Source organism: Podarcis gaigeae (genome assembly GCF_964106915.1).
Source record: "Podarcis gaigeae genome assembly, chromosome: 8".
Lineage (NCBI taxonomy): Eukaryota > Metazoa > Chordata > Lepidosauria > Squamata > Lacertidae > Podarcis > Podarcis gaigeae.
The window spans coordinates 11,296,356-11,318,586 of NC_139684.1; the positions used below are offsets into that span (position 1 = coordinate 11,296,356).

At 49.2% G+C, this 22,231-nt stretch overlaps 1 protein-coding gene across 3 annotated transcripts in view; it reads left to right on the plus strand.

The window, feature by feature from the left end:
- ALPL (alkaline phosphatase, biomineralization associated) overlaps positions 1 to 22,231 on the plus strand; it is a 59,229-nt gene that overhangs the window by 12,672 nt on the left and 24,326 nt on the right. For 2 of the 3 annotated variants that reach the window (XR_014567017.1, XM_083750245.1), the window contains exons 2-6: positions 6,354 to 6,502; positions 7,472 to 7,591; positions 9,781 to 9,896; positions 15,790 to 15,964; positions 20,873 to 21,048. Coding sequence is in view for 2 of the 3 variants with exons in the window: in XM_083750245.1 (XP_083606371.1) it covers positions 6,445 to 6,502; positions 7,472 to 7,591; positions 9,781 to 9,896; positions 15,790 to 15,964; positions 20,873 to 21,048 (645 nt within the window). In the remaining variant the exon portion in view is untranslated. Of the gene's footprint in view, positions 1 to 3,551; positions 3,691 to 6,353; positions 6,503 to 7,471; positions 7,592 to 9,780; positions 9,897 to 15,789; positions 15,965 to 20,872; positions 21,049 to 22,231 lie in introns of those variants that run through there. The other variant, XM_083750246.1, reaches the window with a different exon arrangement.

Below are 22,231 nucleotides of genomic sequence, written 5' to 3' on the forward strand. Positions count from 1 at the left end.
AAATCCCTGTGAAGCCAGGAATAATGGGCCGTAGCTCAATGACAGAGGTCCTGCCTTGCATGCCGAAGGTCCCTGGTCTGTTTGGGTGACCCCCCCCCCCCAATGAAACTCTGCAGAGATGCTGCCAGCCAGTGTAAACAATGTTGAGCTAGAGAGACCAATGGTCTGGTTCAGTACAAGTCAGCTTCCTAGAATCCAGACAGACCAGGAGAAGATGCCAGAGGTAAAATAGAATCACAAACAAAGGAGAGTTTGCTGCCCACCCCCAACACAAGTGTTTCCTGCCAGAAGCGTTTCTGGCAAGAGATTTTGAGGAAAAGCCACAAAGGAACTTGATTCACAATTGCTAGTTCCTAGTTGCCTCCCCAACCACTCTAAAGTGTGAGGCGAAAGCCTAAATATCCCCACTCCCTGCTCAGGCAGCTGCTTCTCTAAAGAAGTTAGACAGGATGCAACAAAAGGAAATAAATGGGGGGGGCACTGTGGTAAACAGGGTGTTGCACCCTGGGGTGAGGGCACCCTGGATCTGCTAATGCTCTGTTGTGAGCGCTAACAAAACTTTGCAGGACTTTGCAGTACCCAGTATTGCTGCAGAAAGCCACAGAGCTCTAAGGCTGAATCTACACAGATGTAAAAACAAACCCCCAAAACCTCTGTCAAAATGCCTAAAAAAAAAAAAGTTGTAAAATATATGTGGAATTTGCCATTGGTTCATCAGCGCCATCTAGTGTCACATTTGTAAAAAGGTAAAGGTAAAGGGGCCCCTGACCATTAGGTCCAGTCATGGCCGACTCTGGGGTTGCAGCGCTCATCTCGCTTTACTGGCCGAGGGAGCCGGCGTTCAGCTTCTGGGTCATGTGGCCAGCATGACTAAGCCGCTTCTGGCGAACCAGAGCAAATGCTGCTTACCTTCCCGCCGGAGTGGTACCTATTTATCTACTTGCACTTTGACATGGTTTCGAACTGCTAGGTTGGCAGGAGCAAGGACTGAGCAACGGGAGCTTACCTCGTCGCGAGGATTCGAACCGCCGACCTTCTGATCGGCAAGTCCTAGGCTCTGTGGTTTAACCCACAGCGCCACCCGCATCCCTGTCACATTTGTACAATGCACTTAAAACGCACTTGTATTTGCAGCTGAGTCCTAAAAGAGGATTGGACAAATTGATGGAGGAGAGGATTATAGATGACCGCTAGCTATAACCGCTATGCCCTGCTGCCACAGCTGGAGGCAGCAATGCTTCTGGATGGAAGATTCAGGAGAAAGGCTTCTGGTTCTCAAATCCTCCTTGTACTTTGGGTTACACTTTGGGACCAATGTGCGGACAGGATGCCGGACTAAGGGGGCCACTGCCTTGACCCAGCTGAAGGCTCTGCTCATGTTCTTATGTAAAGTTGTCTTCTTCGTCTTTGGCGATCACTTGTAGCCGAGTAAAATTGTCTCCCGTAAACACGGTTTTAAAAATGAGTCCGTAAGTGACTGTGGATGCACATGTCCTTCCACAGTGGGGACAGAGGTTTCCGGGCAGGAGTTGATCACGGTGAGGGTTTGCCAAGCGTGCCTTCCTCTTAGCATGTTTCTCCCTTGGGTTCTGAGTTCGAGTGTCTTCAAAACCCATAACACCATTGGTAAAGGCTGTTCTCCAACTGGAGTACTCACAGGCCAGTGTTTCCCAGTTGTCATTGTTTATACTATAGTTTTTAATATTTGCCTTGAGACAGTCTTTAAACCTCTTTTGTTGACTACCAGCCTTACGCTTTCCATTTTAAAGTTCAGAATAGAGTTGTTGCTTCGGAAGAAGGTAACAGGCATGGACTGCTTAGTTAACATGAGGCACATTAAAACATCAATCACCTCCTCTCTCCTGCTCCCTTCCACCTTCTGCACCCAAAAAACCTTTAAGGCACTATTTTTTGTTGGGTTTGGCTTTCATCGTGCTCTATCCCACCCAAAGCAGGTCAGCTTTAAGTTCTGCAAAAGTGGAAGTTAAAATGCATGAGTTATTTTTTAAAAAGTATGCATGAATTATTCCCTTAGGTCCAGGCAAGAACAATGATTCCTCTAAACCCAAAGGACAATCCTGGGGCCCAAGTCTTTTATAAAAGTGGTTCCTGGAACGCGAAGTTTGACCTGTCCTCTCATGTCAGCAAAGCAACGTATGTTAGAGCAGGCCATTTAAAAACAATGGGATGTACAGTTTCAAAAAGGTTAAGATGTTTTTGAGATGCGAAAGCTTGCACCCTGCATTTTAGTTGGTCCAAATACAGGTTCTGAATTTTCATGCTCTGTGGCTCCTGAGACTCTCTTCCTTTCTTTCGAAAACCGTATCGCCGGTGCCAGAAGTCATTAGTCTGTTTTTCTCTTAAATTGTTTCAACACAAGACAGTTGAACGTTTTCCTGTCGCAAGAACAATGCTGGGCCTTGAGCCTTCACAACAAGTTCTTGGCACTGAACCTTCAACCTGTTCCTCACCTCAGGCCTCCTCAGTCTTTGGAAAAGCCACCACTGTTGCTCTTTTGCATTCCTCAGTCAGCTGAAGTTTCTTCCTTAAAGGCAGGGCCGCAGGTGGCGCTGTGGTCTAAACCACTGAGCTTCTTGGGCTTGCCGATCAGAAGGTCAGCCAACCTAGCAGTTCGAAAGCACACCAGTGCAAGTAGATAAATAGGTACCACTGTGGCAGGAAGGTAAACAGTGTTTCTGTGAGCTCTGGCTTTCATCACGGTGTGCCGTTGTGCCAGAAGCGGTTTAGTCCTGCTGGCCACATGACCCAGAAAGCTGTCTGTGGACAAATGCCGGCTCCCTCAGCCTGAAGGTCAGCGGTTTGAATCCCCGCAATGGGGTGAGTTCCTGTAGCTCTGTCCTAGCTCCTGCCAACCTAGCAGTTCGAAAGTATACCAGTGCAAGTAGATAAATAGGTACAGCTGCAGCGGAAAGGTAAATGGCATTTCCATGTGCTCTGGTTTCTGTCACGGTGTTTTGCTGCACCAGAAGCAGTTTAGTCCTGCTGGCCACATGAACCGGAAAACTGTCTGTGGACAAATCCCTCCCTTGGCCTGAAAGCGACCCCATAGTCGCCTTTGACAGGAGTCCTTTACCTTTTTTTACCTTCTTCCTTAAAGAGCCTCTGCATTTGATGCTGGTGAGATCTCACTGCTTGTGTTCTTTGCGAGGGAAAGAAGGATGCATTTTTTTAAAAAATGAGAAGAGCCAGCAGGGGCCCATTGAGTCCATCCTCACCTGGTCCAACCAGATGCCCTCAAGGGAACCCCACAAGCAGAACTCTGCCCACTTGGGAGTCCCAGTAACTGGGATTTACAGGTAGACTTCCCCTGGATAGGGAGGCTCCATCTGTTCCCCATAGCAGTAGATCAGGGGTCAGCAACCTTTTTTCAACCGTGGGCTGGTCCACCATCCCTCAGACAATGTGGTGGGCTGGACTATATTTTTTGGGGGAGGGGGAAATGAACGAATTCCTATGCCCCACAAATAACCCAGAGATGCATTTTAAATAAAAGCACACATTCTACTCATGTAACAACACGCTGGTTCCTGGACGGTCCGTGGGCCGGATTTAGAAGGCGATTGGGCCGCATCTGGCCCTCGGGCCTTAGGTTGCCCACCCCTGCAGTAGATCACAGAATTGTAGAGTTGGCAGGGACCCTGAGGACCATCTAGACCAACCCCCTGCAAGGTAGGAATATGCCGCTGTCCCAAGCAGGGATCAACCTGCCACCTTGGCTCTAACCAGCTGAGCTTTCCAGTGCTATAGATGTGTTTAAGAGTTTCAGAATAGCCAGGCTGTGGGTAGATCAGGCCAGATGTCCACCTCAGCATCTAGTCCTCTCTTTGGCTAACCTGATGCCTCTTCTGCAAGTAGGAACCTGAGCACGGGAGCGGACTCCGCCCTCCTGTCTCTTCCAGCACCCGGGATTCAGGAGCCTTGCTGCAACTATCATAGCAGCCGGTTGCCAGAAACCGCAGGAAGAAAGAGCTCTCTTGTGCCCAGGTCCTGCTAGCCAGTTTCCCAGAGACACTCAGTGCACCCCTGTGAGAATAGGATTCTGGACCGAGATCACACCTTCCAACACTTCTCCGATGAAAATAGGGACGTTCTAAGGAAATGGTGTTTCCGTGCGCTGCTCTGGTTCGCCAGAAGCGGCTTAGTCATGCTGGCCGCATGACCCGGAAGCCGTCTGCGGACAAATGCTGGCTCCCTCGACCTATAGAGTGAGATGAGCGTGCAACCCCAGAGTCGTCCGCGACTGGACCTAACGGTCAGGGGTACCTTTAAGGAAAGACAGGACATTCCAGGATCAAATCAGAAACCGGGATGGCTTATGTCAATCCAGGACTGACCCTGGACACTTGGAGAGTCTGCTAGATGGACCATGGGCCTGATCCAGCAAGCTATTTACTGTTCTTAAGCCCCTGTTCTTGGCCCACATCCACAGCAGAGGCAGTAGGCAGGGTTGGCCCACCCATGAGGTTGTTGGGATACTGCCAGGGAGACAAAGGCCATCATGCCTCCACGTCGATTCCGGACGATCCATCGATCTCCCATAGATACAGTATCAGTCAATTAGCGACACAAGCCTCAGAAACATCTGTCCACAGATGGACAGAGGTGACCTGCTTCAGGTGGCGAGATCCCCAGGGGCAGCAGACCCTGCCGACAAGGAATTTATCACCCGCTGCTGCAGTGGCAGGACAGCAGCAACTGTGGTGGGCTCCCTGGAGGCCAGATCTAGCGCCTCCTCAGCACACCCACCCATGCCACTTCTACAGCAGCCTCTTGGCACCGCTGGTCTCCCCCCACCCTTGTTCCTGATAGAGATCTTCGCTCCTCAGGTGCCCATATGTCTTGGGCCAGCCCTGGCAGCTGAGGCTTCTTCGTGCTCCGTGTGCATTATCTGTGCAACGGGGTCTCAGGGCAAGGCCAGGGTGCTGCGGTTGCTGCTGCCAGTTGAGCATGCTAGGCTTTCTTGGGAAACCCCTCTGGCTGGTGCTTTCCTTCTCTCCTACCCCCTCTGACCGGCATCTACCTGGTGGCTTTTGGCAGAGCTGCTGGCTGGCTGGGCCCCTGCCAAGGCTCCATGAGTCTCTCTTAAGAACATTTGCCGGTATCGCTTGCGCTCAGCGGGAGTAATCCCAGGGAATTAGCTACAGCCCAGAGGCTTATCCTTAAAGCTTGCTGCTGCTGTCACGGGCTGCAGCGGCGTTTGGAGTCAGTTGTGGCGATGAAGTTGTGGACTGGGCAGGTTGCAGTGGGCTGCCCTAAGATCCTGCCTGTCCAAGCCCTGTTTGCCCAGTAGCCCGATGAAAAGCCAGGCTAAAAAGCCACGTGCGACGGAGGCAACGGGGGGAGAAAATAGGTTGTGAGCCGTAGGTCACCCAGCCATGCATTAAAAGGACAACAAACAATACAAGCAACATGAAGACCAGTTTACTAGCTAGCGCTGCAATTCTTATTCATGGTGCTGAAGTAGTAAGTGAAGAATAACGTAGGACAGTGATCCTGTATAATCTGACTGTTTCGCTGGAATCTTCTTCAGCACAACTACAAAAGAATTCAAATATAAAACAATGACCTGTGTACATTATATAAACTTCACACATTACAACTTACTACTTCAGCACCAAGAACGCCTAAAAAAGTTTTACCACTTAGCCCACAGGATAGCATCTATTACTTTGTTTCAACCATAGACTTATTATACTTCTACGGACTTTCAAAGATTGACAGACGTGTGTTCATTTGCTTTCAAATATATTAGAGAATTCACAAGTGTACACATTTTGATTTTTGTTGTACTAAATCATGTATCTTATGCAATAAGAATTGCAGTGCTAGCTAGTAAACTGGTCTTTGTGTTGCTTGTATTGTTTGTTGTGCTAAGTTTGCAACACGGGTTTGTTGTTCTGTATTGGTGACGCATTAAAAGGAGGCAGAGTTGCTATGAAGGTTGTTAAGGGACAGTAAAGGCAAGTGACGGTCTAGTTCAAGGATGAACTAGACCATCACTTGCCTTTACTGCACTCCTAGCTACTGCCAATGAAACTGTGCCTCCTTTTAATGGATGAATAAAGGACCTGTGTGGTCCTCCAGGTGTTGCTGTACTACAGCTCCCATCCTCCCTGACCACTGGCCATGCTGAGTGCGATTGATGGGAGCTGGAAGTTTAGCAATATCTGGAGGCCAGTGGTTCCCTATCTCTGAATTAGACCATCGCTTGCCTTTACTGCCCCTGGTTTCCTGCGTCACAATTCTGTGTTGTCACAGTTGGAAAACCCAACTCTTGGTTGAGTTTTCATACTTGCTCTTCTTCTCTACCCCCCCCCCCCCAATTTACGCAGTAACCCAAACTTCCTCTGGTGCATAGCCCACGGACACTGCCTGCTGGTCTTCAACGTGCCCCTGCCTCCTGCCACCGAGGACGACGTCACTATGAGAGTGCTGCTTTTTGCCTTCCTGATCGAAGTGTCCCTCTCCTCTTTGGTTCCAGGTAAGTGAGTTTGGAGCGAAGCCAATTGGCCCATCCCCGCATGCAAGAACTGCACCACTCTGAGCACTTTGGGGGTCTTCCTAAGGAACTTCGGAAGGTCGCAGGTTCAGTCCCTGCATGGGACAGCTGCATTGCAGGGGGTTGGACTAGATGATCCTTGAGGTCCCTTCCAACGCTACAATTCTATGATAAATGTTTGCTCGGCCTGGCAGCCGTTCCCCCACCCAGCTCTTTGGCTGAGCAGCGAGTGAAGTCAAGGAGCCATTTGTAAACACTCAGGTGAGGAGGAAAGATGTCAACACCAGGTAGAGCTTTGGAAGAGGACATTTTTAAAGTGCTGGCAACTGAGTGCTGCTGTTATAAGAATATTGTTTTTAATACTAGGCCACACATAGGCACGTCCGTTATTGGCGCATAGTAATTTCGTTATGAGTGGGTAGCTCTCCGCCTTCATCCGGACAGATTAAGCTAAGGGATTAGTCCTTCTCTCACAAATTATATGGGGGGAGGGGAAATTATTTGGACCACCCAGGGGGTTAAAATGCACCTGGAAAGAACTGGAGAGGCCCATCTTACTGGCACAGCAGCCTAGCAATCAGCCGGTTCCTGCAATCGAGACCATGTGCAAAGCAGACAGAAAGCAGGAAACAGTTGTGAGCATGCCAGGCTACACACGCCGCACATTTAAAGCGCATGACTTTTCCCACCGCAAAGAATTCCGGGAACTGTAGTTTACTCACTACAGGGCTACAACACCCAGTCACCTTAAAAAACTACAGTTCCCAGGATTCTACGGGGAACTAGGCTGTGCGCTTTAAATGTGCAGTGTGCACACAGCTCCTCTTGATCTGTGGTGCAGAGCTCCTGAGGACGAAGTGGATTCTGCCTGCAATCTTTACACAAGCCCTGGAGGCGAAAGGGTGCCTTATGGTCTCCAGTCACCCTCCTCTTCTTTCCTCCCAATTGCAGAGAAGGAGAAGAACCCCCGGTTCTGGCGAGAGCAGGCCCAGGAGACACTGCGGAGGGCTCTGAGCTTGCAGGAGCTCAACACGAATGTGGCCAAGAATGTCATCCTCTTCCTCGGGGATGGTGAGATCTGGGGCACGGGGCGGTGGAAGTCTGTGGGATGGGAAAGGGGGCAATAGAGGGCTTCAGACACAAAGGAGGAGGGCAGGACTTGAAGTCTCCCCAGACTGCTGCTCCCTGTTAGACCCAGATATACTTCCTCTAGAGAAGGGAATACACCCCTCCACATACTTGTTGCTGGAGTCTGTATACCTGAAGGAGCGTCTCCACCCCCATCGTTCAGCCCGGACACTGAGGTCCAGCTCCGAGGGCCTTCTGGTGTTTCCCTCACTGCAAGAAGTGAAGCTACAGGGAACCGGGCAGAGGGCCTTCTCGGTGGTGGCTCCTGCCCTAGATACTAAGCAGATAAACAACAAATTGACTTTTAGAAGACATCTGAAGGCTTCAGCAAAGTTTTTAACAGGAGGTGTTTTAAATATTTTGTTGGCAACCCAGTCAGATGGGTAGTATATCAATAATAAAATTATTTATTATTATTATTATTATTATTATTATTATTATTATTATTATTATTACTATAATCAAATATCATCCATTCCCCCCCCTCAAGGTTACTTTCATAAATGTGTTCACCTTTATGCAAGCTTTCCCCTCAAATAGGCTTCTTTGGGTTTTGGTGCACACAGTGTTTACCTCCAAGTGCTTTTTTTCTCCAAAAGCACATTTCAAAATTCTGAAAAGTTAAAATGTGGAAGGATAAATCTCCTTCGGTTCACATTTTGTTCAGGCAAATATGAGCTGGGTTGTGCCTCCTCGCCCTGATCCCGAGTTCTTCCCTTTTATTCTTACATGAATCATGAGAATGGAAAGCTTGAGTCAGCTTTTTTTGCTTTCCCTGTCCCTTTGGGGCCAGATTGCCTGTCATTACCTGGCACTGAGTGAAACAGGGACTTTCCCCACGGGTCACAGTTGGCACAGGGGTGAATCCATCCAGCCTGGTTTTCCTGAATTTCTCATTTTTCCATTCTGCCTGGTTCTGAGTTCAGCCCTCCACGTTTCCACATCAGTTTTACATCTACAGTCTCCCTTCCTCCCTGATACGCACTTTTTTTTGCAAAGCAGTTTCTGTTGGGATACTGCCGGGGAGACGGGGACATCACGCAGGCCCCCCAGCTGGCTTCCGGATGATCACCGGTCTCCCGTGGAACAGCAGCAGTCAGCCAGCGACATGAGCCTCAGATACGTTTAGTGACCCGTGCACAGCAGAGTGTGTAAATCTCCACAACGGAAGAGGCAAACAGAGAGATGTGCAAGCATAGCGTACAGCATTTTATTCAGCATAGCTCAGGAACAAAGGAAAACATGTCTGCTTGCCTTCGTTTCCAGCAAAAACAAAACAGCAGTATAGCAAAAGCAAAATACAACGGAAGTTCCCAGCAGACTGTGCTGGGAGTAAACAGGCATGTGATACACAAACGTCATGCCTGTACCCTTTTAAGGTGGAATGGAACTATATCCTAACATCCTCCCCCCCCCCTTCCATGTAACCTGTAGTACCTGTGGTTCAACCCAATTGCAACCTCTGTACCTAAATCTTAAGTTGTTCTCTGTTAACAACCTTAGCCAACAGATCTGCAGGAATTTCGTTTCCTGGCATGTAGGACACCTGAATGAGTCCCTTCTGAATACACTCACCTGCACGATGTACCGTATTTTTTGCTCTATAAGACTCACTTTTCCCCTCCTAAAAAGTAAGGGGATGTGTGTGCGTCTTATGGAGCGAATGCAGGCTGCGCAGCTATCCCAGAAGCCAGAACAGCAAGAGGGATTGCTGCTTTCGCTGCACAGCGATCCCTCCTGCTGTTCTGGCTTCTGGGATTCAGAATTTTTTTTTTCTTGTTTTCCTCCTCCAAAAACTAGGTGCGTCTTGTGGTCTGGTGCGTCTTGTAGAGCGAAAAATACGGTAACTATATAGCTTAACAGTTTCCACTAATGTAATGCCCTTTTGATATGTTGCTTTTCACCTATTATATGTGTTTATATGCACGCTTAACATTCCGGTGTATTAATTTCCGCACACATTTCAGGGAACTGGGGAACTGCATTGCAAAATTCAAAAAAGTGCGAATTCCCAAGGTCAGCTGGGTTTTGGTTCGAGTGCAGTTTCACCAAGTATTAGGCAGGCTCATATATGCCAACTGTATGTAAAGGCCTTTCCCAGCCTTTCTCACATGTGGTTCTTTTGACTGTAGGCATGGGAGTCCCCACGGTGACAGCAGCTCGCATCCTGAAGGGGCAGCTGAGCAACAACAATGGGGAAGAGACAGTCCTGGAAATGGACCGCTTTCCCTTTGTGGCTTTGTCCAAGGTAAGGAGACCTCTTCAACCCTGCCTCTACTCCCATTCTCTCCTTTTGGATGGGCATCACAAAGGCTGTGGTCCTTCTTTACTTGGGTGATGATAAGACAGAAGGTCTGCTACCCTGTGATCCTTTTTTTAAAAAATAAAATAAATCCCCCCTTTCTTTAAAACATGTGGAGCCTCGCCCTTTGTCTCCAGCAAACGTATGTGGAAACTTGTATTTAACAGATTCATGCACGCTTAATCTCTGCGCTTTTACTCAGAGGTACGTCCCGTCATCAACTTCTGATGTTCGAGTTGTTTCAAGCTGCCAAAATGGCAACGCCCACTGCTTGAGAGTGAACAAACCTCGAGGTTTATAAAACAGCACCAAAATATATTCTTCTTCTTTGGCAATCCCTCGTAGCAGAGTAAGATTGTCTTCCATGAACATGGTCTTAACAGTGAGTCTGTAAGTGACTGTGGAGGCAGTCAATTCTGGATCCACACATCCTTCCACAGAGGGGACACTGGTTTTCGGGCAGGAGTTGATCACAGTGAGGGTTTGCCAAATGTGCCTTCCTCCTAGCACGTTTCTCCTTTTCATCCTGAGTTCAGGCGTTTTCAAAGCCTATGACACCTTTGGTAAAAGCTGTTCTCCAACTGGAGCGCTCGCAGGCCAGTGTTTCCCCATTGTCGGTGTTTATACTACATTTTTAAGATTTGCCTTGAGAGTCTTTAAACTCTTTTGTTGACCACCAGCATTACACTTTCCATTTTTAAGTTTGGAATAGAGTAGTTGCTTTGGAAGGTGATAATCAGGCATCCACACAACATGACCAGTCCAACAAAGTTGATGTTGAAGAACCATTGCTTCGACACTGGTGATTTTTGCATTAGTTCGCCTGTCTTCCCAAGTGATGTGTACAATTTTTTGGAGACACCATTGACAGAAACTTTCAAGGAGTCGGAGATGGCGTTTATAAGTGGTCCATGTTTCACAAGCATACAGTAAGGTTGGTAGTACAATAGCTTTGCAAACAAGCATTTTGGTTTCCCTGCGAATGTTGCAGTCCTCAAACACTCTGCACTGCAACTGGGAGAAAGCTGCACTCGCCGAGCTCAGGGGATGCTGGATTTTGGCACCAAAATATATTAAATGGTGGAAGGAAACACCCAAAGCATCCCAGTGAAGAATGGTAGTGCTCTGTGGCCATGGAACGCTGACCAACTTCTGCAGGAAATCTAGGAGCAAAAACAAGATCCTTGGTCCATCTAGCCCAGCCATGCCTACACTGACTGGCAGAAGCTCTCTCCAAGGTTTCAAGCAGAGAGCCTTAGCCCAGTCCTGCCTGTTGGGGCCTGAACCTGGGAAACGCAAAGCAGTTGCTCCATTGCTGAGGAGGGTGCCAGGTGGTCTGAGGCTGATTTAAATGATCAAGCCGGTCCTTCAAGAGGGGCTGTGATGCCAAGAGACATACTGATGGGGATATTGTAAAACAAAATTCACAGTGCTTGCTGAGCCTGGGTGTAGCCTAAAGCCAGTGCCCAGGCTGGCAAACTTGTACGCAGAGCAGATTCACGTGGCAAGAGCAATGTGGGGCATTCTCCCTTTGCCCCATTTCTAGGGATGTAGGGACGCAGGTGGCGCCAGTGCCGTAGCGTGGGTTGTCAGCACCCGGGACAAGGCAAGTAATTTGCGCCCCCTAACCCGTGGATTTGCGCCCCCTAACCTGTAGATTTGCACCCCCTAACCCTAACCCCCAGATGTTGCACCCGGTGCGGCCGGCCTCCCCTGCACCCCCACGCTATGCCACTGGGTGGCGCTGTGGGTTAAACCACAGAACCTAGGACTTGCCGATCAGAAGGTCGGCGGTTCGAATCCCCGCGACGGGGTGAACTCCCGTTGCTCAGTCCCTGCTCCTGCCAACCTAGCAGTTCGAAAGCACGTCAAAGTGCAAGTAGATAAATAGGTACAGCTCCGGCGGGAAGGCAAACGGCGTTTCCGTTCGCTGCTCTGGTTCACCAGAAGTGGCTTAGTCATGCTGGCCACATGACCCGGAAGCTGTACGCCGGCTCCCTCGGCCAACAATGGTCAGGGGTCCCTTTACCTTTACCTTTGAAGGAGGCACCAATTTCCTTTCTTTCTGAAGTTGTTTTTATTAAGTTTTCCAAAATTTCACACATAATAAAAACTCCCTCCCCTGACTTCCCAGCCCCTTTTCCATGGTGTTTCTATTTTTCTCCCTCTGAACCTTAACAAAACTACTATAACATTTAACCCCTCCTGTCGCTCATAGTTCAAATCCTGCTCACGGGTCCAGCCCCCGGACAGCTCCCCCCTTAGACGACATCTGGAAGCTGACCCTTTCCAGAGCAACTCCTTAAGTGCTTCCCTGTGACAAAAACAAACAGAGCAAATTCCTCCCTGCCCCAGCTTGGAATCTGCCTTCTGTTTTGGCCCGTCTTGTGGCGGATGCATTCACGTGTTTGGTAGACCACCCCTTGTGCCCTGGCGGGGTGACTCTGGGTCAACCGGCTGTGAGTTCTTCTTTAAAAAAGAAGAAGAAGAAACACAAGAACAAATTGCACAGGATTCCCTGCGCCGATGCTGTTCCAGGCTCTTCTTAATGGGATTCTCAAGTAATTTGTGAGCATTAAAGAAGAAAACAAGGTAGGCATATAACCCCTGCCAGTCAGTGCAGGCAATACTGAGCTAGATTGGGCAGAGGTGCTGATCCATCAGCTTCCTAGAGTAAGCTACAGTACCAGTGCCAGCAGCTAGATGCAGGCAAGCTGTTTGTGTGCTCCCTTAAAACACGCTTCTTAGGGAGAGAGCCCCGTGGGTCACAACAGGACCTACTTCTGAGCGAGTGTGCCCAGGATCTCACAACTGGGTCCTTTTCACAGCCCCCCACTAAGGGACCGTCCCAACCGCCTGCAGCAAGGAGCCCCTTCAGCGAATTTGTGGGCTGGATCAAGAAAACATTCTGTTTGCACAGACCCAGAGTCAATATGTTTTCCTGGACGAACGCTGCGTTCCAGTGTTCTGAGAGGCTGAATGGTATTCTTCCTCCCAGACTCAAGAAACTCTGTTTATTCCCCCCGATCATCACCAGTGATCTTCATTTTCTTATTCAGGAAGCTTAAAAAGGCCCCCCAAGTAAGATGCTCCATCCGGTCAACTTGTTTTTGTCATCCCCTGCCTGCTGTGGGCCAAGTGGGGGAAAGTCCAAACTTCATATGGGCAGGCCTCCAAGGGATACCGTATTTTTTGCTCTGTAAGACTCACTTTTTCCCTCCTAAAAAGTAAGGGGAAATGTGTGTGCGTCTTATGGAGCGAATGCAGGCTGCACAGCTATCCCAGAAGCCAGAACAGCAAGAGGGATTGCTGATTTCACTGCGCAGCGATCCCTCTTGCTGTTCTGGCTTCTGAGATTCAGAATATTTCCTCCCACCCACTTTCCTTTCCTTTTCTGTCACCAACTTTCCCTCCTCCATCTCTCCCCTCTCACCCTTCTCTCCATCTCCCCAGGCTGTCAGGGGAACGATGTGCATTGCTGCCGCCACAAAGGACTGTACTGATTGCTTGCAGAGGGATTTTGAAATTAGGCCGGGGCCACATAAAACTAGGTCAGTGTGCCGCAGGTCTCCTTATATGGCACGGGTGCAGATTCCTCCCCTGCCCATAGAGCTTGCGTGCACCCATATTCCACCCCAATGCTCTAGGCAGCTTCGCACTCCAGCCCAGCAGGCAAGCCCTGTGCCAACTGCAGCCAAGGTTGCTTCAATTCCCCAGGTATTTTTAATTTGCGCTACGACATTTTTAACTGGGCTGCCGCCAGTGTGAGGACTGAGGCAACAAACATCCGACCTGCATTCTATTCAATTGTTTTTTTTTGGTCTTTTCTCCTAACAAATTGGTCCTTTCCCCTCTATTTGATAGTAGCATAGCTTTCAACTTTCCCCTTTTCTTGTGAGGAATCCTATTTGGAACAAGGGAATTTCCCTTTAAAAAAGGGAAACGTTGACAGCTATGGAAAGTAGTCATGCTGGGTATTTTTCAAAAAATGTTTTAGTGAGTTATAATGTATGTTTAACTCATGTGTAATGTTTTATTATGTTTTTATATATGTTGGAAGCTGCCCAGAGTGGCTGGGACAACCCAGTCAGGTGGGCGGGCTACAAACAAACAAACAAACAAACAAACATAATTATTAAATCTATATGTTTAATTCTATTTATGTTTAATTGTTTTTTTAATGAGTGCTTTCTCCCCACCTCGATGTTTTAGCTGCCTCTACTTTTTAGTTGCGTGGCAAGTCCCCTCCCCCATGAGAAATGAAGACACTGGACACATTATTTAAGGTTAATGGGCATAAAAAGGCCACAACTTTATTGATTACAGAATTGAAAGGTGTTGGCCTTAGGCATTGGCTCCTATCGTCTACCCGGCATGGGGACCGGGAAGGGTTGTCCACAAGCCGTGGGAGTCCTGTTGAAGTACGCCAACTAGGATCCCACGGGTGTCACCGCTCGGGGGCGTGCCGGGGGCCCTTACCTCCCTAGGTTTCGGACAAGGCAACGCCCCCCGGAGTCCTCTACCGGACTACCCTTTTCATTGGGGGAAGGTGATGGCGCTTCCTTCCCCCCTTCATTTGCATAACAATTAACCCCTGCCAATGCCTAACCGCCAATACCGTGGAAGTTGTGACGTTTGCTACGAGGTAGGCGAAAAAACCAAAAGGCTTGAAGTGTGCCAACTTGGAAAAATTCCTACCAGGCCCCTTGCGGCGACCAACCGAAGTCCATAGCAAGGTCATAGCTAGCTAATCCTAAAGGGTGGGGAGGATGGGAAAACCGCTCGGCTGGGAAAGGGAAAAGAGGGCGGTCCCCGGGCGTGTCTGGCCTTAAACGGGCTAGGCCCCGCCTCCCCGGCCCGCCGATTGGCGGACGGGGTGGAAGGCACGCCCGGGGATTCCCTGTCCACACGGGGGCAAGATGCCGCCCCCGCGTGTGTGGATGGAGGGTTTAGCCCGCAACCCCCTCTCCTCCCAGGAGGAAATGGCTCTGTCAGCCAACTTGAGTTCCTGTCAGGGAAAAAGCCAGGATATAAATGATAACAACAACAACAACAACAACAACAACAACAACAACAACAACAACAGAAGCTCCATGGGGCAACTGCTGCTGCCAGCGATGGGGCTGATCCTGCCTCAGAGCCTTATTTTAGGCTTTCTCTCAGGGATTAGCTCACAGCTTGGGCAGCAGCAGCAGGAGAAATGTATGGGGGGAGGAGAGAAACTGCTCTACCATGTTCAAACTCTTTATTATTATTATTATTATTTCATTAGGTAACAATTACATGCTGCTTGATTTTAGGCCCTCCTCAAAGCAGTTGGAAGGATAAACTCATCCATAAGAAAAACCAACAACGATCATTTAAAGCTTTTGAAAAGTTAAAATAACGATCGACTGAAAAAAAACAGATTAAAACTCGCGTCAACTTTCTAAACGTCTGGGTGGGCTCGTCTAAACAAAAATGTTTTTAGCAAGCGCCAAAAAGAGCACAGCAAAGGGGCCTGCTAGATATCAAGGGGCAGGGAGTTCCAAAGTGCCCTTTTTTTTACTTTTCATTTTTACAAATGCGGAACGGGTTTATGTGGCCCCTATAAAGGTAAAGGGACCCCTGACCATTAGGTCCAGTTGTGACCGACTCTGGGGTTGCGGTGCTCATCTCGCTCTATAGGCCGGGGGAGCTGGTGTACAGCTTCCGGGTCACGTGTCCAGCATGACTAAGCCACTTCTGGCGAACCAGAGCAGCGCACAGAAACGCCGTTTACCTTCCCGCCAGAGTGGTACCTATTTATCTACTTGCACTTCATGCTTTCAAACTGCCCTTCTGCCATTGCTCCCCGCAGACGTACAACACCAACGCCCAGGTCCCAGATAGCGCTGGCACAGCCACGGCTTACCTGTGTGGGGTGAAGGCCAACGAGGGGACGCTGGGGGTCAGCGCGGCTGTGACGAGGTCCCAGTGCAACACCACGGCGGGGAACGAGGTGACCTCTATCCTCAAATGGGCGAAGGCAGCAGGTGAGTGGGACAATGGGTCCAAAATCAGGGGTGTCTAGTGGCTCCTTCCAACAGGTAACTTTTACTGCCAGAGTTGGGTGAAAAGGTATTTATTTATTTTAAAGCCACTTGCTGTTTGGGAGCAACCTTGTTTGTGTGCCCTCTGAATGCAAAAGTGAAAAGTTACTGGTGCTTTTCTGGGGGCAGGGATATAGCTCAGGGAAAGAGCCTTTGTTTTGCATGCAGAAGGTTGCAGGTGCAATCTCAGTTGGGAGGGGGTGGCTAGATTCCCAGAGAGCAGCTGCTTGTCAATGTCAGAGAAACTGATCTAGATGAGTCAGTGGCCTGACTTGATCCAAGGCAGCTTCCTATGTTCCCAGACTCTCCAAGTCTGGGATTTTCCAGGGCCAGTCCCAGATTTACAGAAGCCGTCCCGGTTTCTAGTTTGATCCTGGAATGTGCCACTTTTCCTTAGGACGTCCCTATTTTCATCAGAGAAATGTTGGTGGGTATGGAGTTACACGACCCCCGAGCCAAGGAGATAAGTAACTATACAGTGGTACCTTGGTAGTCGAACGGAATGCGTTCCAGAAGTCCGTTTGACTTCCAAAATGTTCGGAAACGAAGGCCTGGCTTCTGATTGGCTGCAGGAAGCTCCTGCAGCCAATTGGAAGCCGCGTCAGATGTTCGTGTTCCAAAGAACGTTCACAAACTGGAACACTCACTTGTTTGGGAGCTAAAACGTTTGAGTTGCAAGGCGTTCGTCAACCAAGGTACGATTGTACAACCTTCAGAAGACAAGTTTTTTTAATGTTTAAAGTTTTATCATGTTTTTATATATGTTGGAAGCCTCCCAGAGTGGCTGGGGCAACCCAGTTAGATGGATGACGTATAAATATTATTGTTATTACGGCATAAAGGTAAAGGGACCCCTGACCATTAGGTCCAGTCGTGGCCGACTCTGGGGTTGCTCATCTCGCTTTCTTGGCCGAGGGAGCCGGCGTGCAGCTTCCCGGTCATGTGGCCAGCATGACAAAGCCGCTTCTGGCGAACCAGAGCAGCGCACGAAAACGCCGTTTACCTTCCCGCCAGAGCGATACCTATTTATCTACTTGCACTTTGACGTGCTTTTGAACTGCTAGGTTGGCAGGAGCAGGGACTATTTTGATTGGAGAAATGTTGGAGGTTATGTGTTCCTGTTTAAGCCAGCCCTTCATTCTGAACCATGAGGAGTAGAATTTTGATTTTTTTTTTTAAAGGAAGGACCGTAGCTCAGTAGGAGGAGGAGCACAGTCCACAGTCTACATAAAGAGGCCTGGAAGATCACATCTGGCGATCTAAGGCTTCCCCACCCGTGTTGACATCCTAATAATAAATTTGGTTTATTACTCACCCTTCACCCTAAGGCCCCAGGGCAGGTCATAACAATTCAAAATGCAGCAGCTTTGAAAAACATTGCAAGAGTAAAGCTCGCTGGTTGATAAGGCATTTTGAAAATCGTGGGCTTTGAGAGATAAATGCTTGCTTATTATTCCGTTAACAGCACAATCAACAGCAAGTACCTCCAAATTAAATGTGGCTTATTCCCAAGGGTACAGAAGATGGCAGCTTAGGCTTCGCTGTTATCTGCGCTTTTAAGACAAGGCCTGGCTTTTATCAATACTTTTTTAAAAATCCATTTGTTCAGTATGGGGCTTCAGTGAAAAGGTGCTGGAATTTTCCACTTTTCTCCCCAAATGGGGGAAGCATTTTTATTTGTGGGTCTTTCCAGATCCAGAGCTGAACGTTGGGTTTTGCTCTCATTCTCGTGTGAAAATAGGTGGGCTTTTTTTTAACCGCCAAGCAAAAGTTTCCTCTTAAAACTTCACTTAGTAACAGATCGCAGATAGCTTTCTGGTAGGGTGTCAGAATACTTTAACCACAATAGGTGCATTGTCCGGGACAAGAGCTGGACTTGAGACTGGTTTGATACGCAAGCAAAACAGAATCTTCGTGTCCAAGTTTTCGCAGCATTGGAGAGAAGGGCTGTAATAAAAGCCCAGTGGCAAAGCACATCAATTTGCACATGGAAGGTACCTGGCTTAATCCCTAAAATTGCTTGATAGGCCTGCAAACAGCTATCTGGTTGCTACTAGCAGGTGGTGCTGTGGGTTAAACCACAGAGCCTAGGGCTTGCCAATCAGAAGGTCGGCGGTTCGAATCCCCGCGACGGGGTGAGCTCCTGTTGCTCAGTCCCTGCTCCTGCCAACCTAGCAGTTCGAAAGCACGTCAAAGTGCAAGTAGATAAATAGGTACCACTCCAGCGGGAAGGTAAACGGCGATTCTGTGTGCTGCTCTGGTTCGCCAGAAGCGGCTTAGTCGTGCTGGCCACATGACCCGGAAGCTGTACGCCGGCTCCCTCGGCCAATAAAGCAAGATGAGCACCGCAACCCCAGAGTCGGCCACGACTGGACCTAATTGTCAGGGGTCCAGGATGGCTAAGCTTTGCCTTTGTGGTTGGAGGCAGCTGTGCTTCCAAATACCAGTTTCTGCTGGAAGCTACAGGAGGGGAGAGAGGGCTCTTGTGCTCATTTGGGTCCTGTTTGTTGGTTTCTCCTTGGGGCATCTGGGTGATCCCTCTGGGATCAGCACACTGGACTACATGAGCCATTGGCCTGATCCAGCAGCCAGGCTCCCTATTCATTCTTAACAGGAAGGAGCGTCTCCATCCCCATTGTTCTGCCCGGACACTGAGGTCCAGTGCCGAGGGCCTTCTGGCAGTTCCCCCAACAGGGAACCAGGCAGAGGGCCTTCTCGGTAGTGGCCCCTGCCCTGTGGAACGCCCTCCCACCAGATGTCAAAGAGAAAAACAACTTCCAGACTTTCAGAAGACATCTGAAGGAAGCCCTGTTTAGGGAAGCTTTTAATGTTTAATAGGTTATTGTATTTTAATATTCTGTTGGGAGCCACCCAGAGTGGCTGGGGAAACCCAGCCAGATGGGCGGGGTATAAATAATAAATTATTATTGCTGTTGTTTAGTCGTTTAGTCATGTCGACTCTTCGTGACCCCAACGACCAGAGCACGCCAGGCACTCCTCTCTTCCACTGCCTCCCGCAGTTTGGTCAAACTCATGCTGGTAGCTTCGAGAGCACTGTCCAACCATCTCGTCCTCTGTCGTCCCCTTCTCCTTGTGCCCTCCATCTTTCCCAACATCAGGGTCTTTTCCAGGGAGTCTTCTCTTCTCATGAGGTGGCCAAAGTATTGGAGCCGCAGCTTCAGGATCTGTCCTTCCAGTGAGCACTCAGGGTTGATTTCCTTCAGAATGGATAGGTTTGATCTTCTTGCAGTCCATGGGACTCTCAAGAGCCTCCTCCAGCACCATAATTCAAAAGCACCAATTCTTCGGCGATCAGCCTTCTTTATGGTCCAGCTTTATGGTCCAGCTTATTATATTATTATTATAACAGTCTAAGGCAGCTTCCAGCACCCCTGGACTGCATCCCTGGTAAGTACCAGGAGCATCTGAGCAGATGCAGGAGGGCCCTGAATTGGCCCTCTCCAGGTGAGGCTGGGAACATCTCCTGCCTGAAATGAGCGTAGCACAAGGTCTGAACCTAGAATCATAGAGTTGGAAGGGACCCTGACGATCATCTATCAGTGTTTCCCAAACTTGGGTCTCCAGCTGTTTTCGGACTACAATTCCCATCATCCCTGACCAGTGGTCTTGCTAGCTAGGAATGATGGGAGTTGTAGTCAAAAAAACAGCTGGAGACCCAAGTTTGGGAAATGCTGAATTCCAGTCCACCCCCTGCAATGCAGGAATAGACAGCTGGCCCTTATGGGGATTGAACCTGGAGCCTCTGCGTTACATCTGTTCATGATAGAAAATGTGTGTGATTATACATATATGAGAAAAATTCCACCAGGATATTTATAAAACGGGAAGCGCTAAGTCACGCTGCTCAAAGAAGCGGCCCTCTTTATCGTCGCCGCTGAAATGTTTTGGAGGAGCCAAAGGCTCTGATCCTTCCTGTTGTTGTTGTTGTTTTAAATGAATAAACAGATGGAAAATGCCAAGAAAACATTGCTTTTGAAAAATGCATTCTGTTGATGCTAAAAAAACAACAACCAATCCAACGTTTTGGATCTGAGTCCATAGTTAAATGTCTGAAGAGGAACCTGTTTGATCGCTGTCCTTTCATGGCCCAGCTGGTTTGAGTGGCCTCGGTGGTCACACTGTGATTTTGGGGGGTGTGGGCTGGAACGAAATCAGATCAAAGCCTGACATTTGCAGGTGCCCACACTCGGAATCTCTCTGCCCACTTTTTCTCTCTTTCTGCCAAACAGAGCGCCTCTTTCCATGGATCAGCTGGAAACCGTGATTAAAAATAAACCCTCGGGTTCCCCCTTGACGGGTGTGTGTGCCCCCAGCTCCAGTTACAAAGGAGTCTTGTGCCTGGCCTTGCCTTTATCCATGCTGCCCCCATGGGGCTGGTGCAGAGAGACGGTGGGGGAGAAGGAAGGAAGGGCGAAAAGCGAAGGGATGATCTGGAGCAGACACAGAGCGCAGTTGTTCTGCTTGTTCTCCGTGGGCTCCGAGGGACAGGCGAGGAGAGCCAAAAATCACTCTCGGCGAGATGATTAACTCCGCAGAGCGGAACAATGTTTAACCGGCTGTGTCGATAGACAGAATAATGTGTTTTCAGCAGCACGGTTTGACCCCGTTGCATGCCCAAGATGTGAGAGGGGTCATTTAGCTTGGGAGAAGAGGGGAGGGAGTTTGGTGGCGTCTTGCCCAGAAGGGTTTTTTTGTGAGCTTGGCTTCTGTGCCTGCTGAGTTTTGCCAAAGTTCATGCCGTCGGCCCTGGAAAGCCTCAACCTCCAGGCCTCCAGGATGAAGAGCGCATCTTTGCCTTGACGGTGCACTTCCTTTGCTCTCTGGTCCCAGGCAAATCTGTGGGCATCGTCACGACAACGCGGGTCAACCATGCCACGCCGAGCGCGGCCTATGCGCACTCTGCTGACCGGGACTGGTACTCCGACAACGAGATGCCCCCTGAGGCCATCCAGCAGGGCTGCAAAGACATCGCACACCAGCTTTTCGAAAACATCCCAGACATTGAGGTGAGCGCTGGTCAGCCGAGAACAGCTGTGGGACGGTTTTAATATAAGAGGGGAAGAAGGGGAATAAAGAGTGGACAGGGCGGAGGGGACCTGGATAGCTCTGTTGGTTAGAGCATGGTTCTGATAACTCCAAGGTTGCAGATTTGATCCCCATACGAGAGAGCTGCATATTTCTGTATTGCAGGGGATTGGATCCTTAGCAGTGCTTTTTTTGGGGGGGGGGAACATGGGGGTATGCATACCCTTAAACAATTTGTGAATCTACGTTTGGCCTCATTGAGGGGCAGTATTTCAATATGAGTAGGAAAATGAGTAGGAAAATAGGGACGCGGGTGGCGCTGTGGGTTAAACCACTGAGCCTAGGGCTTGCCAATCAGAAGGCTGGTGGTTCGAATCCCCGTGACAGGGTGAGCTCCCGTTGCTCGGTCCCTGCTCCTGCCAACCTAGCAGTTCAAAAGCACGTCAAAGTGCAAGTAGATAAATAGGTACCGCTCTGCCATGAAGGTAAATGGCGTTTCTGTGCGCTGTTCTGGTTTGCCAGAAGCGGCTTAGTCATGCTGGCCACATGACCTCGAAGCTGTATGCTGGCTCCCTCGGCCAATAAAGCGAGATGAGCACCGCAACCCCAGAGTCGGCCACGACTGGACCTAATGGTCAGGGGTCCCTTTACCTTTACCTTTTTAGGAAAATGAGAGTACCCCTAAACATTTTTATTTTACTTTTTAAGAAAAAAGCACTGATCCTCAGGGTCCCTCTAGAATTCTATGATTCTGTGGATACCAAAAGCGGGGAATATAAATGAAATCACAGCGTATTTGGGGTGATTCTATCTCTCTTTGATGAGCCAATGTAGTGGTTTAAGGCAGGGGTCAGCAAACATTTTCAGCAGGGGGCCGGTCCACTGTCCCTCAGACCTTGTGAGGGGCCGGACTATATTTTTTTGAGGGTGGGGGGTGAACAAATTCCTATGCCTCACAAATAACACAGAAATAGGACACATTCTACTCATGTAAAAACATGCTGATACCCCAACCGTCCACGGGCCGGATTTAGAAGGCAATTGGGCTGGATCCGGCCCCCGGGGCTTAATTTGCCTACCCATGGGTTAGAACAATAGAATCCTAGAATTGTCGAGTTCGATGGGACCCCCTAGGGGTCATCTAGTCCACCCCCTGCAACGCAG